The 15,381-nt window shown below is 47.4% G+C and overlaps 2 protein-coding genes across 7 annotated transcripts in view; one reads left to right on the forward strand and one right to left on the reverse strand.

Annotated features, from left to right (window-relative positions):
• Positions 1-2,481, forward strand: part of DNM3 (dynamin 3) — a 388,315-nt gene extending 385,834 nt beyond the window's left edge. For 3 of the 4 annotated variants that reach the window (XM_074322205.1, XM_074322208.1, XM_074322211.1), the window contains one exon: positions 2,280-2,481. In XM_074322205.1, the coding sequence (XP_074178306.1) occupies positions 2,280-2,316 (37 nt within the window). In that variant the 3' untranslated portion in view covers positions 2,317-2,481. Of the gene's footprint in view, positions 1-1,119; positions 1,165-2,279 lie in introns of all 4 variants that reach the window. The other variant, XM_074322210.1, reaches the window with a different exon arrangement.
• Positions 2,482-8,726: 6,245 nt separating this feature from the next.
• PIGC (phosphatidylinositol glycan anchor biosynthesis class C) lies at positions 8,727-11,322 on the reverse strand. 3 transcript variants are annotated; one of them, XM_019717829.2, is made up of 2 exons: positions 11,171-11,322; positions 8,727-10,113 (listed from the first exon to the last, which is right to left on the reverse strand). In XM_019717829.2, exon 2 carries the CDS (start codon positions 9,892-9,894, stop codon positions 9,001-9,003), a length of 894 nt encoding a protein of 297 aa, XP_019573388.1. In that variant the 5' UTR covers positions 9,895-10,113; positions 11,171-11,322; the 3' UTR covers positions 8,727-9,000. The 3 variants fall into 3 exon arrangements, with proteins under 3 accessions (XP_019573388.1, XP_019572638.1, XP_074178315.1); XM_019717079.2 differs by having other exon boundaries at positions 10,825-11,213; XM_074322214.1 differs by lacking the exon at positions 11,171-11,322 and adding an exon at positions 10,757-11,164.
• Between the last annotated feature and the right edge of the window lie 4,059 nt (positions 11,323-15,381).

Below are 15,381 nucleotides of genomic sequence, written 5' to 3' on the forward strand. Positions count from 1 at the left end.
TATAGGAATTATGCCCATGTTCCATACACAGCTTTTTCTGTCTCCTTACCTTCCTGTTCTGGCCCAAGAATTCTCTGAAGTTATTTTTCAGAAAGCTTCAGAAGTTATAACCTGAAATTATAATCTTGAGGAGGTAGATGTGCTTATATGGTGACGACTATTAAGTATTAGGAGCTTTAAAACATGTTAGCAAGTCAGTGTTTGAATTCAGTTCTCCAGCTTTCACATGAGCGGCGGCAACAGGATGAAGTGCCTTTGTAAGTCTTTACGTAAAACGTCCAGAAATGTTCACTACTTGCCTTCAAGCACTTCAGCCTTGTGTAAGCAATATAGAAAATTCTGGAAAAGAAATAGCAACACCCCAACTGCCGAGATCTGTGATAGAACTAACTCCAAGCCACTGTATGGTGTCATCATTAAAATGATTTCTTGGGCAATGAGAGGAAATTTAGATACAGGAGCAGTGAAGAGGGAGAGACAGGAGCTGTCTGAGAGGGCACATGTCACTGTGAGGTTTGAAGCAAACATTGTGGCCGTGGGCACAATATATTCCGAGACATAGAGTTTCTGATCCTGTTTCTGGATGAGAACACAAACCGACTCAAACAGGAAAGTGCTTTGGCAAGCGCAAACAGAATGTCCCTTCAGCTCTGTGGACTCACCGCTCCATTTAATGGCTCACCTCCCCACCCTGCTGAGGTAATTAAAGTGTCCCAAAGCCCCTTCAGAACTCAAAAATAGTTTCTGTGTGCCGGGCAGGTGATAAATCTCATCGAGCCTGACTGGAATTTAATTACACTTTCTTCATGAAAACACCAGAGACACCCATTACCTGCATCTCAGCGGCTAAACGCTCGCAGACCCCCTGCAGTTGAAAGGTTACGTAGGAATAACAAGCCCTTCATCATTTATATGGATTGGAGACCTCTTTAGGTAGCCAGCTTAAATTGGACCAAAGAAAAATTGGTCTTGGACTTGGGGGGAAGGTAAGAACATCTTTTTTTTTCTTCTTTTTTTTTTTTTTTCCCTTCCACGGCTCAGAAACAGCCTGGTCCTTTTGGCTCCATTGAACATAGAAGAGGAAAAAGAAGTTTGTTTTTGTGTTTTTATGTTTTGTAGACCTCAGTGCTCCACTCACTGACGTGTTACAAGAGTAAGATGGAAGTGAGTATGTTGTCGAACACCCAAGGAGTAGCCAAGAAGTCCCACAGAGAGTAGGGTGCTGACTGAGCTGACCTCACAGCTCTGTGGCTTGCCGTCATGTTGTGTTTATTACCGACTTGCTTAGAAAGAGGAAATTGAAGTGTAGCTTCTGCTGGAAACCAGCGGGAAAGCTTCACGGGGCCTGCCGTTTTCCTGCTTCCAGAGCTGTGCGTTGCGATGTGGCATCAACTGGGCCTTCTCTACCAGCAAAACATCCAGAGAGGCTGATGTCAAAATGTAGCACAGCTCTGGAACCTTATGTCACAACCCATGGCCTGACAACCCAAGATGCAAGCCAGGCGAGGGACCTGGAGAAAGACCAGAAAACCCAGTCTCATTGACCCTGGTGCACCCAGTTCAGAGTCAGTCAGAACTTCAGTGGTACCCCGCTCTGAGACAGAGGGAACTCTGACAAAATCCTGGGGTCACCATGGACCAGACCCTGCCTTGTATAGTCCTTGGGCCTAGAAAGGCTATCACATCTGGATATTCCCCCGGGACAAATCCTTATTTACAAATCCTTTTCTCCAAGATTGACCCCTGACATTTCCTGCATTGTGATTACATAGCTCATTGGATCCCTTGACACTAATTTCCCTTGTCTTAAAAAAAATTCACCTGTCATATTTCTGCATCAGCTCCCTCTCCCCCTATGGAGATCTCATAACATTTATTGAAACCTTTGGAAATAACCGAATGTCACAAAGTCAGGGTTGGGAAACAAATACTCAGGTTATAAAGGAATTTGGCTCTGCTCCTGTTCCCAGTTCTCCTGAACATGATTGCATGGTTTCATCATTCCATGGTACCAAAGACTAAAATTTTGGAGTGGGCTCAAATGACCCGTCCCTAGCACACCGCTGGCGGCCAGAAAAAGGCCTGGCAGCAGCTCCCTCTGCCATATGGTATTCTCTCAGGACCCTGCGTGTCTGCATGCTTTGTTTGAGTTGACTTTGACTTTTGTGGGATAATTTTGTATGCTCTTTTTTTGGATTTGTTTTCTATTTTAAACATTGTTTCTTCCTCCGCATCTGTGTTTTTCTTTTTGTTATTTTGTTTTGTTTTGTTTTCACTAGGCGACCCCCTCCAGCAGTTCCAGGACGATCAACCTAACCCCCCATCACCCATCTCCTTTCGTTTCCAACAACATGTCTGTCCGTGGTATTTAAAAGCCTCGTGTTTGCACTGTATGTCATATGTACATAAAAACTTTTATTTTTGATCCATGTCTATAATAAAAACAAAGTTTATTCTCTCTATATATACATATAAAATGAACCGTGTTCTGTTTCTTTTCTCTAAAGAAGACCAAGTTAAAATAAGAGTTTGTTTCAGCTAAAACCAGGTAAGGTAAAAAAATACATAATTTGATATTTTAAGGGGCTTAAATTGAAAAAGATTGATTTTAAATTCTTAAAGCATTGTGATTTAAGATGATATTTGGTCAAGAAGAATAGTCTATCTTCAATTGAAATGTCTGTCCAATAGAAGTAAGAAAAGATGCAGTAAAAATTCTGGATTTCTAGAAAAGACACAGAAAACTGATTATTTTCATCCGGCTTCCAAGAATCCTGTTAATAATTATTATTGCACCAAAACATTTTTTCCCTATTTTTGTCGTTTTTCCAAATACTCTCATAGGAGATAAAATATGTAAGGTCATGGAAGAAATTGCTGTAGTTCTGAAATACATAAACCTCACACGTTCTATTTTGCAAATTTAGGGGGAAATAGATATCATTCAGAATAAAAGTACAAGGCGAGGAAATGCTGCCACCTTGAGAAGAAAGATTCTTAATCTTGTCAGTAAAGTACTGAAAGAATGGACTCTATGAGTTTGGGGGGAAAGAGAACTTTTTTTATACCCTAATCCTCAAATGGTAATTCCAACACTGAAATCTTAAGCATTAAACATCCAAAGATTTGTCCAAATAAATTGTTTATTATTAAGGTAATATACTATATCCTGCCAAATATGTGATCTGACTAACACCTTCCCAAAGGTTTGAGATTTAATTCAGAATTTTCTTTTTGAAGATTTACATGGTCTAAATTAGAATCCAAAAGAATCTCCGTTTGGGTGAGACCACTGCTGAATATGGCTCACTGAGCACATTCAGACAGAAAACTACAGGACAGGAAAGTAAAAAGTGGCTCATCAGGAACTGGTGTTCTATTTACTTCATGTCTAATCAAGGTAAGCAAGCCGTGAGGGCAGGAACCTCCAAGTCAAAAGTGGGGAGCCCTCACTAACAGCGTTCTGTCTTTGGACCATAAAAATCTTTTTGTAAGAAATGAACTCTCTACTCAAAAATGCAAAGCCAGTTTATTTCCCAGGTTAAAATTTTCACACGGCACGATACGTCGAAGTGCTGGTCGCTGAGCAAGGACGCCAGAGCCGCGACCACCTGGTGCTCGAGTTTACCTGGAGGCAGTGAGTTGAGCATGTGGTCCTCAGCCCTTCCTTTCACCTCCAGTCCAGGCATTTCATTTCGTAGCCCATATTCTTATTGGATCACAGTCCCATCAGGTAGCATTCCCATCCCAACAGACACAGTGTTCCCGAATGATCCCACACCGCCTCCCAGAACACAGAGGTTCTCATCCCGAAGGTTTCCACCAATTCATCTTTTTCTTGGGTGTTTGGTACTTTCCCACTTTGTCTTAAACACGAACGTATTTTTCTGTGCAGTGTGACCCGTTTAGAGGACCTCAACACTTAAATTGACCTGATGAACAATGGGAGTGGAAAACTCGAGTCATAGCTGGATGAACCCATTGTCTGGCATCCTTACTCGGTGTCCCCACAAAGTGCCATCCCGTTCCTCACGTTCGGTGGGCAAGAGAAAGGGGGCGGGGAGGAAGCAGGCTGGAGTAAAAGGAAACCTTGCTGAGGTTGGTTCAGATTTATTTGCTTATCACAGTGTTTCTGAGGCTCACGGTATGCCCTCCCCCAACTCTCCTGCTCCCACCTCCACCCTCAGTGTTTGGGGGTTGAAAAAGTACAGCATTCTGCAGAGTTGACCATAACTCGGGATCACGAGCAGGCACCAACTAGTACGCCTTTCATAAAAAATAGTATTTCTTAAGTATCCCCATCCCTTTGTTTATGCATCAGACCCCGTTACTGGGATCACCAGAGAAGTGGCGGGATGAAAACAGCTTGCAAAATAAATCCAGCAGTTGTAGTCTAGGGCTATGATGGGAGACCATGTTGGTCATTTTCCCAGGGAGAGTTGTTACTGACGGTAGTGCTGGAGAAGTTAGTTGAGCTCTAGAACCAGAGTATCTACTTGCTAATATTCTAGAACATGGCGATTCTGACCTCGGACAAAGAAGGGAGCAATAGAACTCATTTGAGCCAACCAAAAAACAGACAGTGGTTTTGAAGTGGAAGGCGTCTGTTAACTTTGCTCTGGCTGCTAACACAAAGGCTTTAGAGTCAGAAGGTACCTGCAGCCACCTTCCACTGGGACCAGTGAGGGGAGCTAGGGCTCCCCAGCCTCCAGCTCGAAAAACCCAGGACATCTAGGAGATGGAGAAGAGAGAATTAAAGGTAGGAAAGAAAATAAATAAAACTTCCAACCCTTTCCTTAAAGAGTTTCACTGGTAAGTAAATGGTGTTTCAACAAACATCCTAGAAGTTGAAAGCCAAAAAGAGAGAAGGAAGTAACTTCTGCTGTTCATTTGCAGACGTGGATATTTTCAGTGGGTTGAGAGCGTGATAGTTTAGTCCTCTATATCCCAGGGTTTGAAAAAATGTTGTACAGGCCAACATCTGTTTCATAACTCAGCAGTAAGTATTTAAAAAAAACTGCAGAAAACTGATACCGGAATCTTTGGTTTAGTTCCATGTGATTCTGAAGTAAACCTTTGCAATGGTGTACTCACTTGAAAAACATGAACCTCTCCCACAGGAAGGTAAGATTGCTGAAAAAGAAAAAAACAAACTTCTGTAGTCCTTTATCATACTACAGAGTCTGTATCTAAATAAATCAAATAGACTTCATGATATTACACCACTCTGTGTCCCCCATTTAAAGGGACCTGCCAGCTGCCTCCGCTACCGTCATATACACTCGCTTTTGTTTGGGGTTTTCATACTACAAGTTACTACTGAATCGCAATACTGTCAACATATTAAGATCGGATTCGGTGGCGGCTGTTGAATGAGTCAAGACTGTAAATTGCTCCTCCCGTGTTTTTAATCAAATCAAACTTGACCGTCCTTTACAACGGGCCCTGATTTGCAGCCCCACTTCTTCAACGTGCCTCATGAACAGCAGCCATGAGTATAGAGAGTATAGGACCCCTCAGCAACCCCAGGGGCCAGAAGGACTTAAGGACCCTCCAGATGAGAATGGAGAAGCCACTGATGTGGGTGACAGCCGCTAACAGAGTCTGTTTTGAAGCTCCACATAACACTATCGAAAAACTAGTCTTGCAGGCTCTCCCTCTTTCTGGAATGTTCTTCCCCTGGGAATCTGGGTTACTCCCTCACTGCCTTCAAGTCTGTGGCTAAATAGTACTACCTTTTCCATGAGACCGACCCCGACCCCCTTGTTTAATACCAATGCTTTTTTCTTTTTTTCCATAGCATTTATTACCGCCTCCTCATGTTTATTATCTGTCTCCTCCTGCTGGGATGTAAGCTTGACACGTCAAGGACCTTTGTCCATTTTATTCATAGATATATCACAAGCACATAAAACAGTATCTGTCATATAGTTAGGGCTTAGCAAATATTTGTCGAAGAAACTCCTGAGGCCAAACATCGTAAAATGGGAACGGTAGAAAGTGAGTAGAGATAGGCTTAGGCGGACAATAAATATTTTATTAGATCTTGGGGGAAATCTCAGTCTCCTCAGTTTTAAAATGAAAATAGTACCTGTATTACAGAACTGTTGTGGGAAATAAGATAATGTACATAAAGTGCCTAACACAGAGCCTGGTACACACTGGGTGCTCGAAAATGTAACTATAATAATTTATCAAATACCAGTGTGCTATTTATTTCCTGAATTGATGAGGGACCTCGGACGGTGTGGTTATTTCCCAAACCACAATTCAAAGAATCCCCAGACTCTTACTGATTTTCATTGTAAAAAGGAATTATCAGTAATATCCACGAGATGGCGCTGTGTCCCAGCCTGTTCCCTGCTTTCAGCCTGTTTGAAATACTGGGAAATTGTGTGACGGATGCCCTCTGCTGGCTTGTTTTTGTTTTCCTTGACCTTGAGCCTGTGGCTTAGGTGGAAATGATGGCTCCATATGCTGCCTGGGATATGCTCAGCATGAATCCTTAAATCCACTATTTCAGGCAGCTGCCCAAAGGCTCACTCGTTCACAGGACTGACAAAGGGTACAGCATAACACGACAGCACTCTACGTTGCCACACTCAGACCCCTGCACAGCCTGCCAGCGACATGCCAATCATCTCTCAGCCGCATCACGCCACAGAACAGAGCATACCCGCCCTGTCCTTCCACCCCAACTCCAATCCCTGGTACCACTTTGGAGGGATGGGCGAGGAAAGCGGCCTCTCCGTTCCTCCCTTCTTGCTCTCGTGTAGCCACCACCACCCTCCAGCCTTCCCTGACTGAGTGACAAGAAGCAGAGCTGGGAGAAAGGAGCGCAGAGGGGGAAGGCAGACCGCTTCTTACACACACGTACTTGGCCGTTGGGATTTTAATTCCAATGCTGCTGTAACCCTCTCGCCCTCCCCTTCCCTCCTCCCCCCACACACATACACACCATCATATTCTCTGGGGAACCTAAATCATTACTATTCTATTTGTACCCTTTCAGTGCAGTTTTACATTTAAGAGACGGGCTGCATCACTCTATGTAAGTGATGAGTAACTTTCCCAGCAACTGTCACAGGTCACAGCATCATCGTCTGAGCCAGCGGCAACCCCCAGAGCAAGCCTTAGGGGAGCCTCTCCGCCCTTCAGGTAGCCAACGCTTAAAGACTTGGGATTTCCTCACATTTTCTTACAGAACATACATGGCTTCCTTAGTTCCTTTTTTCCCCCAAACATTTTTGGAATCCATTTATATTCCAAGAAGTGTGGAACTTCTTGGCGATGCCTACAGAAAGTGTATAAAATGATATTTTCATTTGTCTTAAACTTGCCCTGCTCAAATTTCCAAGGGTATACGCCCCTCCTACAAGGCTCGATGTGTTGAACGAACCCACATTCACTCTCCCCTGAACTGTTTTGGGCCGTGGCTGCATCTCCCATGAGCTTTCCTTTCGGGCCCTGGTGTTCTGTTCTCTGATCCATTTTCATAGTGACCTCCTTTTTTCAATTCCTAACAGTTTGACTTTCTAGGTAGCGGTCCAAATTAAAATCAGTGTTGAAGACATTTTTGAGAGATCTATGTTCAAAGAAATCGAAACACTATTTCTTAGGAATACAACTGCCCCGATGAGGTTTCTGATTTGAAATTCACGTCTAGTGAGAAGGGAGAGTGCAGGAGTTGCCCCAAGTGAATGATTTCGTGAGGGACCCGCTCATCTGGGAGGCACCTGATGTGTTTTGCCTTGTCTCTGCCCTCTCTTCTTGCACATCAACTTAATAATAGTAATAGCTGACACTAGTACAGTGCTGTGTCCAGATTCTGCAAAGCACTTTGCACATTTAATCATTACAACTCTAGAGGCAGATACTTTCATTCCCATTTTCCAGATGAGAAAGCTGAGACGGCACAGTTAAGACACTAGCCCATGTACTGGTCATTTACTCCCCACTTAGATCAGCTGGGTTAGTATAAAACCTGAACTCCCACCTTGGTGCTTATGCTGAGGTCACACGTGCCTCAATGCTGGGCACATTTTGCATACAAGTGTCTTTGGGGCCTGATTGGAATTTGATAGAACCAACAAGTCCGATTTCGTATTAAAAATCACAGTTATAGCTCTTAGGTTAGAATTGTATTTGGCGCTCAGAACCTGGCCAAACCCTGCCCAGAAACACAGCGGGAGCAGTGGTGGCCAGCCTGACTGGGAGGGCATGCTCCCTTGTTTGCCAGTTGCCCTTAGTCAGCTATGACAGCCTCACCAGCTCCTGTTACTGACCTGGTTGTGAAGGCCTCTGCCAACCTTGCCCTAAGACCATCTTCTGCCGACAAATCCCAGCCGCATGCCAAGACTAACCTCAAATGCCATCTCCTCTAGGAAGTATCTAGTAATATTCCAGCTGAATTTGACCTCCAGCCTCTGAAGCCCCAGCATTTAGCTTGTGTATTACGACATGCTCCCAGCAGCTGCATGCTTCACTCAGAACTAAATAGAAACGGAGTCAAGACTAAGGGGCCAGTTCTGCCATTTTAGACAAAACAAAAGTGGAAATGGCATCCAGGGCTCTAGAATCGGAGCTCTAGACACATCATGGAGCCTGTTAGTACACTGAAAAGGCAGAGAAGGGACTTTATACACACACACATACTTTGGTTATCGCTTCACTCTTCATGCCGTCTGCCTGTCTTCTGCTTACAGAAAAACCATGAGACAATTGGATGGGTCCGTTGTTGTTGTTTAATATATAGAAGCCACATTGCTTCCTTTGTCACAGTGACTAATACACGGGAGGCAATGATCCCTGAGGGCCCCAGAAAACTTTTTCATTGGCCGAGTAACAGAACGGACAAGCACCTTCACCAGCCAAGCCTTTGGCTAATCTTTTCCTTTGATCTCCATTCCCCCACCCGCATCAGTCTCTGCCTTCAGATCTTACTCTAGCTGGGAGGCTAGACTATCAGCTTGCCTTCCTAAGGGAACAGGGGTCCCTAACTTAGTTGAGGAACCTGGACAAGTCTTCTTTGATCTCTGCCTCATCCCAAGGCCCATGAATGTTTTCTTTGAAAAGCTGCAGGCGGATGAGGTAGAAAGGGCAGAGACATGAGATGGACACCAGCAGGAGGGCAAAGAGGACGGCGCCCACCAGGCTGATGGACAGCAGGCCTCCCAGGGCTGAAAATGCAAAGAGCAGGGTGACGCCCACGTAGCTGCAGGGAGTGTGCGCCTTCAGTTTCTTCTGCAGCATGGGCCACAGGGCAAAAATCTGGATGGCAAACGTCACCATGATGAAGGCGTGCAGGGACCGGGGCAGGCGTGAGGCGAGGCAGACAGAGGCAAAGATGGCCATGTTCAAGGACAGCGTGCTGGACACAATGGCCGCATTGGCGCCGTAGTCAAAAAAGACCAGGTGGCCTAACAGCATGAAGACGGACATGGCGTAGATGGTGTCAGTGCTGACTGACTCTGTCAGGGTCTTCAGGATCGGCGAGAAACCGTACGTGAAAGTAATGAAGACCAGTGCACTCTTCAGGTCGGCCCAGCGGGTCCGCCCGCTTTTCCTCCGTCCTTCACCTCCATCGATGAGATCAAACAAAATATAGCCAATCAGTGACGAAGCCAGGCCGGTCCCAAAAAGCCAGTGCGGGGCCAGAAGACCCTCGTCCATATACCACCAGATGACCACAAAAACACAGACACTGCACAGCTGCTGCACGACCACGCTCGACTCAAATACCACGGCCCAGTACCGGTACTTCCGGGCATGGATGTTTTTCCGGAGCTCTTCCAGGAAACGCTGGTCCACGTAGTTGTCGGGAAAGGGCTGTCGCTCATACAAGACCTTCTGCCACCTCACCTCCTGGGTGCTAGTTCCAGGTTGGGCACTCATGGCCCTTCCCCTGGAACTCAGGCCAGGTCCGTATCCCGTGCAGAAGTCCACGTGGTTCTCGTTCTTTATAAAGTTTAGAAATAAGACCTCTCTGATGACTTCATGCTGTGTTCTGGCTGATAACCGAGCTGGCCTTCCCTTGTTTTCAAAGGCAGAGCCCCAGGCTAGGCCCGCAGGAGCTGACTTTCTTCTCTGAAGCAGGACAACACAGCCAAGTTCCTGGAAAAAGACAGCCATGAAGCAATGAAAGTCGTGAAAGGTCGAGAGTAGGACTGAGTTCAAATCAACCCAACTCAGTTTATTGAAGGTCTGCACAAGATAATATGTGGTGGCCATCCTATAATGATGGCTATGAAAACTTCCTTTCACACTTGAAATTATAATCCCATCTGTTAGCTGTCACTTAGTGAGCACCTACTATGTGCTAAGTGCCTTAAGTAGCTTCTTTCATTAATTTCCACACCTTTCAAGTTAGTATGAGTCCCACCTTAATAAAGCTGAGATTTGAATTGCTTACGTAATTTTAGCCCAAGTGAACAGTGGTAAATAGTGGAGGTGATTAAAGTTAACTCAGGGGCTCACATATTCCTGAGGTCTGGAGATGGGTGTCCCTAAACCCTGTCACCGCAAGCTTGTAGCTGCCATTTATGCAAACATCTGGGGAGAGGGTCCAGAGCTCATTAGGTTCTCAAAGGCGTATGTTATTAATCAAAAGGAGAAAAGTCACCAGTCTGAACTGCACAGTACAGACAGGTGTGGGCTCTACGTTTCATTTACCCCAAACCAAGGACTCAAAGAAACGAAAGATCCCTTATGCGTAAACTGAGGGTAACATTCTTTAAAGAGCCAGCATCCTACTTACAACCGCAAAACTTGTGGGGATCGGAGACACCCCCTTTTCCAAATGGGAAATCTAAGGGTCAGAAATACCCAGGTCATCCAGCAAATCCGCGAAGACAACTGTCATTGTCCAACCTCATCGCTTCCGTGGAGACCACGACAGGCTTTGCTGCACAAGCCAGACCCCCTGGCAGCCGCCCTCACTGCGGCAGGGACCGCAGCCTGGGCGTCTCACGGCCGCCGCCCGGGCTGGAAGGTCCGGGGCGCCGAGAGGGCATCGCCCGCCCATCGGATCGGGGACAGGGCTGCGGCGGGTCGGGTGGCCCGGGAGCCCCGCTCACCCTCCGGGGCCGCCTGCGCCCGCCGCCCGTCACCCAGCCTGGGGTCTGCGGAGGAGACGGAGGTCCGGGGACACTCACTCCCGCTCGGCACCCACCTGCCCGCCAGATCGTTGGCGCGCGCGGCCGGTACAGCACAGCCGCCCGCCTCCTTCCCCATCCGGGGCGCGGGGCGGTCGCGCCGGCGGCCGAGCACTTCCGGGTCCCCCGCCACCTCCGCGGCCCAAGTGCCCTTCGGTGGCCGGTGCGGCCGCGAGCTCGCTGCTGCCCCCTGGTGGGCGCTCAGGGGACTTCCCGGTGGAGCTGCCGCCAGGAGCCTAGGAAAGCAGCCCCGCAACCCAAAGACGGGATCAGGCGTCCGAAGGCAGGGATGGAGGCTGGGCCGCTGGAAGAGCGATACTAACGGCCACTTTTACTGAGCTCCTAGGAAGGAGTCGGGCCCTGAGCTAGGGACTTCCCAGGCACCTGTGCATTCATTTGACACGCAGTAGCCGAGCACCTGCAAGGATCAAGCACTGTTTTAGGCGCTGGTGATACAGCAGTGAGTGAAACCCACAAACATCCTTGCCCTCGTGGAGCTTTCTATCTTGTGCATTGACCTGTCCCCCTCTCAAAGCAGACAAAACCGAGGCTCAGGGAGCTTGTGCTTGGTACAAGGCCACGCAGCTGGGAAGCGCATTAACCGAGATTAGTATCCAGTTGTCTGTAGCTTCCAAGCGTGGTTCTTTCCTCTTTGCCTCCTGGAAGGGATGAGGGCGGAGGGCCCTGTGGGGGAACAGCCAGAGCCTTTGAATCGGAGGTTGCTAACATTCAGCGGAGTTCATGGAAATATTAGCGGATGCATAAGCAGACGGAACTGACACAGAAGCAAAGGGCTGCAGTAGGACACCAGAAACAGTGGCCACAAAAGTCAGAAAACCTGAATCCACTCACTAGCCGTGCCACCCGGCCTGTCACACTGTCCGAGCTTTCATTTCTTCATCTGTCCAATGGAGACAACGCTGTTTGCTCTTGGCTACTTTACGGGAGACTCAAGAGTCAAATATAAACCATAAAAATGTTTTGTAATGTGTTGACGGCTGTACAGCTGCTATTAGCTAACTCTGGTCATCGTGATGAGGGCAGTGGTGAAGGGTAATGAGTTCTGCAAACACGATCTCTTTCCATTTCTCTCCAGGTTTCCGTTCCAAAGTTTGACAAGGTTCCTTGGTTTAGTGAAGCCAGCCTCATAAATAAGCCATTAGTGCTCAGCCTCCCTAAAAGGTAACAGCTCAGCCACTGGGGGGCAAAGTTTGCAAGAAAGGTCTCACCAAAGATGATTTCTTAGGAAGAATGGGGGTGGGGGGGTGGGGGAGAGGGGAATTATCAGCGAGACACATCTGCTCAGTTGAAAACCGCAAGTCAAGTGCTCAAAAAGCAGAAATGGCCTGGGTGTTTCAGACCAAAGTGAGCACAGAGTAACAGCTTGGCTGGAGGAGATCAGATCTCAAGTAACCCCCTTTTCTGCCACCACCATATAACCATCAACAGAATTTTGCCCCTGGACACTGCCTGTGAATACGCTTTCATCGTCTCATCATCCTACCTTTTCTCCTCTTTTGTAGTTTGAAATTTTCACATTTGAACCATCAAAAGTCTAGAAATATAAATTCCTGTCTTTACAGAGTGGCAATGGCCTGTGTATAACTTTGAGACAATCTCCTTCAGGCTCACCAGTCCTGCCCCTTCCAAATAAACTGCTATGGAACATAGGTTTCTATTTTTCAAAATGGGGGGGGGATTGGAGAGCAGGGTGCCTTTCTGTGCTGCCACTTGAAATAACTGGGTTTCCTCATTCCTCCCCCATTTTTGATCCCTGGGTGTGGTGAGCTCTGGGAAGGGGGAGTGTGAGGTAATGTGGGGGTGAATTGAGAAATCAGGAAAGGATAGGGAAGGGCTTGGGCCAAGTTCCAGGTGTGTCACAGATGGAAACGTGGCTCCCTGGCATGTGCAGTTTGCTAGAGAGGCAGTACTCTCTAAAAAGAGTTTTTGCTCCTGTTGGTAACTGTCACGTACCCTCCTGCCCGAAGATAAGTGACTCTCTGGGAGGGACATTCTCCCCACGTCTCCACTCCAATAACACGCACCATTTAAAAAACCACATTCTCCATAAGCAGCAGCTTTGTGTATTTTCAGAGCATCTATGAAGGAAGGGCTTGTTGTTCGGTTCTGTTATTTTTACATGGCTTTGCGTTTTCCTAAACTCTAGCTAATGTCTTAGTATAAATCAGGCAATCAGAGAGTCAATAAACCCAAAGCCTTATTTATGAACTAAAAACACAGGTGATGTAGCTCTTGTTAAGAGCTTTTTAGCGCTTGAAGTAGCAGCATGAGTAATGACCAGTTAGCACCTTTTCATTGGGGCCAGGGCACAAGTTCACATAACAATGACAGTCAGATGGCATAAATGAGTAGAGCAGGCTAAATGGGCACTGGAGTGAAGGCAGATCACCTCCCTGACAAGGGGGGGCAGCCTGCCCTCTACCCCAGTCAATGTTGCCTGCAGGTATGTGACTCCAGTAGCCAGATCTGCTGGTTTTTCTCACAACACCAGAAATCTGGATCTTTACATGAAAATGGCTAGTGTTGGACATCTAAATAGGGTAACACCCTGCTATGCCCCTTCCCCACTCCCGTGCCCATTAGACCAGCCACACAGCCAGGAGCAAAGCAGGAGAGAGCCCTGTGCACGGCTCTCTCACCCCCAGCTCCCTCCTTCCCTAATTGTATAGTCTTCGGTAGAGGGTTGGGGTGGGGGCACAGGGCCGGGCTGGAACTAGGCAGGCCCAGAACACAACGGGGTGCCCTCAGAACCTGTGCACTTTCCCAGCCATGTCCTGGAGTGTCCCGGTGGGGCCAGTCTACGGACAGTCACCTGGGAAAGGGACGGGTTGCTTTTCCTCCAGCCAGCCAAGCTCAAGCTAAGGAGAAATGACCTAAGGTGGCCAGTGAAGCTCTACTCATGTCTGTACTGGCAGGAGGTGGGCAGCAAGCTGAACCCTTGCAAAGAGAAATGGCGCTTACCTACCTCATAGGAATTCTAACACACCGACTGGACAACACCTATGAGATGCCCTGATCTTTGGGGAGGACACGCTAGGGATGCAAAGTCTTTGGAAGGACGTGGTTTGTTTAAGTATCAACAATTCTTAAGGATTAGACACGCCTCATCTGGACAAAGCTCTGGCTTCCAAGCCATTTATTTTTGGCCACACCCCTTTCTGAGATCTTGGTAAGAACCTTAGAAATGTGCTTGAAGTATTACCTAGCCTTGGACAAGCAGTTCTGACACAACACAGTCTGCAAAAGAGAAAGGAACACTGAGTGAAATGTGCACAGAGCACCCCAACCATGAGCTCTGGAAACACAGCTGGGGGTTGGAGGACACAAGACCTGCCCTGAAGGTCAATGTCTGCCCAGACCCCAGCTTTGGAGGGCGCCATGCAGAGTGGCTGACTGTGCTGAAGCCACTCTCATCATCAGTCTCAAAAGCCCTCGGGTCACAGTGAGTGTGTTTATTTGAGATTACTGTGCACTAAGCATTCTAAAGTGAGCCCTGCTCGTCCCTGGTCAGCACTCAGGTGTCAAGTCCAGGTCCTGAAGGGGCTGGGGCAGACCTACCTCCCTGCTTTCCCAGGGCCCAGGAACATGGTGAAGCCAAATGAAACAATAAATACCTCGTGAACACCTAAGTCCTTCCACACGCCTTCTTCTAAATGAAGAATGGCAGTGACGTCTGTCCTCAGTAGAGAGGAGAGGCGTTCTTGGCACAACTACCATCATTCCGAGCTTCCTTCTCTTGGAGGCCAGGGGCACACATGGTGCTCAGCACACACAGGCAGATTACGATGACAGCCCCCCTGTAGACCTCAGCCCTTATGCTGGAATAAAATGAACCACACCGACCAGTGGGGGCGGGGGGGTCACTGGTGTGACCTCTGCAGCATCACTACTTCTCCTGTGACTGGAAACAAAGAAACGTTCCAGAGAAAAAGTGTGGCTGGAGAGAGAAAATTTCCATGGGAGGAAACGGGTGGATTGTTTCCGTGTGCAGGGGCACAGGCTCCAAGAAAGCAGGCCAGGCACGAAAGGACGGCACATATTAAAGATCAGTAACTTCTAGGCAGGTCTTTTTAGGAAGGAGGTCTGGTGTATTTCACCCATCACACATGTGCTTTACGAACAATTTTTCCCCCCTGAATTTGTACACTGTCTCTGACAAGCTGCAGCTGGCATTGGTTAGTTCAACACAAAAGGGAGAGAGAAGGCA

The sequence above is a fragment of the Rhinolophus sinicus genome, linkage group LG17 (assembly GCF_036562045.2).
Source record: "Rhinolophus sinicus isolate RSC01 linkage group LG17, ASM3656204v1, whole genome shotgun sequence".
In the NCBI taxonomy this organism is placed as follows: Eukaryota; Metazoa; Chordata; class Mammalia; order Chiroptera; family Rhinolophidae; genus Rhinolophus; species Rhinolophus sinicus.